The sequence below is a fragment of the Malania oleifera genome, chromosome 3 (genome assembly GCF_029873635.1).
Source record: "Malania oleifera isolate guangnan ecotype guangnan chromosome 3, ASM2987363v1, whole genome shotgun sequence".
NCBI classification, from domain to species: Eukaryota; Viridiplantae; Streptophyta; class Magnoliopsida; order Santalales; family Ximeniaceae; genus Malania; species Malania oleifera.
Genome location: NC_080419.1, coordinates 122,869,589 through 122,872,786, shown reverse-complemented (window position 1 = coordinate 122,872,786; position 3,198 = coordinate 122,869,589). Strand labels below are relative to the sequence as shown.

The 3,198-nt window shown below is 32.2% G+C and overlaps 1 protein-coding gene across 1 annotated transcript; it reads right to left on the bottom strand.

Annotated features, from left to right (window-relative positions):
• Positions 1–1,027: 1,027 nt before the first annotated feature.
• Positions 1,028–2,878, bottom strand: LOC131151541 (23 kDa jasmonate-induced protein-like). Its single transcript, XM_058102783.1, has 2 exons — positions 2,438–2,878; positions 1,028–1,219 (listed from the first exon to the last, which is right to left on the bottom strand). Exons 1-2 carry the CDS (start codon positions 2,876–2,878, stop codon positions 1,028–1,030), a joined length of 633 nt encoding a protein of 210 aa, XP_057958766.1.
• Positions 2,879–3,198: the final 320 nt, after the last annotated feature.

Here is a 3,198-nt window from a genome sequence, read left to right as displayed (position 1 = left end):
TTTTGAAATAATAATGAGATTGAGATAGGGAAATGGTGGATTAGTTCTTAATAAACTCACTATGTTAGTCTGATAAGAAGTGTAAGGATAGAGATAATGAGTCATAGAAAACGTAAAAGGAAGAAATAAATGATGGAGGTGACCAAAACTAGATTAGAAGATATAAGAAGGAGAGAAAAAGGGATAGAGTTAGGAATGTAAAGATAATAAGAGATAGAAGTAAAGAGATAAAGTGGCTTAAAGGCCATACTGATGATTGTTTGTCACAATATTGTATGAATTTAGTTGAATGTGTTGAACGTCTATTACAATTGAAACTAATTGGAGTTACAATTTTTTTTTTCAAATTGTGCCCAAAATGTAGTTAAGGTTAGGAGTCACAAAATCAAAATATTTAAAGATCTAACCATAAATTGGGACCATTTTTAAGTATTAACGACCTAATTATTTTAATTGACTCTTATGCCGATGATTGCTTGTCCTAGCGCCCATAACTAAGTAATCTTCGTCTGATGACTAGATGATCTTCTTTTGCATGTGCTAGCAATTAATCGTTTGCATTGCATGGTAAGTGCATCACCTCAGAGCTATTTTTCTATGTTCATGGTGAAATAATATTGATTTCGGTGTATACACCTGATATACCTAAAAATACATTTTGACTAAATCCTTTTAATCGTTTGTACAAGTTTATCTCTTCCCAATGAAATATTGATGCATTTAAGAGGAAATAACTAAAGTATGTACTTCAAAAAATTGATCTACTAAGTAATTAATAAATCAAAAAATCATATTATTTATTATAATATTAATCATGCATGCAATTTCATATTAAAGAGACCACATACGAATGCAACAACTGAAAATTTTATTTATTTCATCACAATAGGCTATAGAAAATAGCACTATTGATTATTATTGATTACTTCATTTATAGATTGCGTGATAATATATATTCACACAACCTAATATTACATAAAACTTAAGTTGTTGATATGCATAGGTGCAAACCAATTAGTAAGCTATGCTATGCCAGGAACTTAACATCTTCCAAAGTGAATATGGCAGTATATGCTGGTGAGGTGTCTTCACCAATTATCGCTTTTGACTTGCATCCACCCCAAGTATCTTCTTTTTCGTGTCCAGAGTTACCCATTTTGTCAGAAATGACACCCCAAACATCATGATAATGTCCAGATTCACGTATCTCGGTATAGGACTACATGCACACATAAAATTAAAGATTAGTAGACTATAAATGAATGAGCTAAAAGAAATTTTTAATTATACGTAATTAAATGCACTTTTTGAATATATAATCTATATTTATAATCATAATAAAGTATATGTATTCAACTTCTAGTATTACTACTAGCATGGGCACGCGCTATGTGCCTGCTCCAGATTCTCTATTTTTTTTATATATATAATTTTTAAAAGTTTATAAAGAAGATAACAAAAAGTTAAATAGTATAAGAACATTTTAGGATAATTGTAAATAGTTATACGGATATTATGGGGCAATTAGGGGTAGTTATGGAGATAAATTTTGACATAATTATAAGGGTATTTGAGAATAGTTGTGGATAGTTAGACGAGTATTTTTGGAATAATGATTGGTAGTTATAAGAATAAATTTGAAATTTTTTAAAATGACATAAAAACGAGAATCCCCTATATAGTATTTAAATTAATTATAAAGGTATTTTGGGATGATTGTGGGTAATTAAAGGAGTATTTTGGAATGATCATGGATAGTTATAGGGATAAATTAGACATTTAAAAAAAAGAAAAGAAAATAAAAAATGACACCAAAGGGAGAATTCCGTTTATATAGAATGGGGTGTAAACTCTTGTAAATAAATGGTTTTGGCAATGCCATGAGCATTTTAGAAATATATCTTCTTCTTCTTCTTCTTCTTCTTCTTCTTCTTTTGAATTAATAGCGCCATAAACCATTTATTTACACGAGTCTGCACCCAATTCTTTATATAATTTTCAAATTTAAGAGAAAACAAAATGTGTCTTTTATTTAATAGTTTACAATAAAGCATCATAAATTAGTCCTCCCAAGGGTGACTCGGATAGTAAACTAAACGGTTTCTTGATTAAATGGTCAAAGTTCGAGTAAAGACTACAGCTTTCTATTTGAGATAATACCTTAATATTTAAGTAGAAAATAATAAAGGGGTGGAGACTCATTATCCTGGTGAATTAGCTAAGTATCTAAAAGATTTTTAACACCATTGTTTCAAATAATAAAATAATAATTATAACTCATCATAAATTGTTATTTTATATTTGAAAAATTAGACTTTTCAAGTCATTAATTTACATATGTATGAATTTAAATAAATTATAGTATAAAATTATATTAAAATTGTAAATTAACGCAAATTTAAATTTAAAGTGCAAAATGGATGTATTAATTGCTTACGTGGTTCTTCCCTATGTAAGGGATGGACCAAGCCATCATCCAGTCGCGGCCCTCTCCACTTCCGTTCACGCCGCCGTAGACGGCGGCGGCGGAGGAACCGACCATGGAGCCGGAGGGGTGGACGTGGAGAAAGGCGCCCCATTGGCCGTTCTCCAACTTGAGGGGGTAAGGGGCGGCGCCGATGTGGCCGTGGTAGTCGTTCTCCGTGACGTAGGTGAGGATGCCACCCGTGGCGTTGTAAAACATGACACGGCAGGTGATTCCACTGCCGTACTGGGTTTTGAGGTTGTCGACGTAGGTCTGGGCGTCGACGTTCTTGCTGCCGTCGTTGATGTAGTCCATGGCGTACTGCGCCCTCACCGCTGCCGTTATGTTTTTCGGAGGGTTCGGCAATCCCTTTATGTAGTCGTCGGTGATAGGAGTCCCAAACACGCCGGACATTTTTGTAGAAGTAGAAATTTCTCAAGCTCTATATTTCTGATCGATGTCTGTGTGGAAAAGCTCTCGGCAGGCTTCATCTATTTATACTGATGATATCCATGCATGCTTGATTATCTGCGAGTGATAAAATAAAATAAATTTTAGTCTTATATAATTTTAAAAATAAGAAAAATTAATCTTAGCTTACACTTAATTTTTTATAAAAATAAATGTATTAGAAAGTGTCAATTGCATCTTTAGAAACACAAAAAATTGTATAGATCTCCTTACCTCCACATATCAATCAATATGTTTTCTAAACTCTAAATATATTAAAAATA

What these genes read in the sequence shown, in the direction of transcription:
- LOC131151541 (XM_058102783.1), bottom strand. Translation starts at nt 2,878, where the DNA reads ATGTCCGGCGTGTTTGGGACTCCTATCACCGACGACTACATAAAGGGA. An exon ending in CTTACATAGGGAAGAACCAC is followed by an intron (nt 1,220 to 2,437) that starts GTAAGCAATTAA and finishes GTGTGCATGTAG; the next exon opens with TCCTATACCGAGATACGTGA.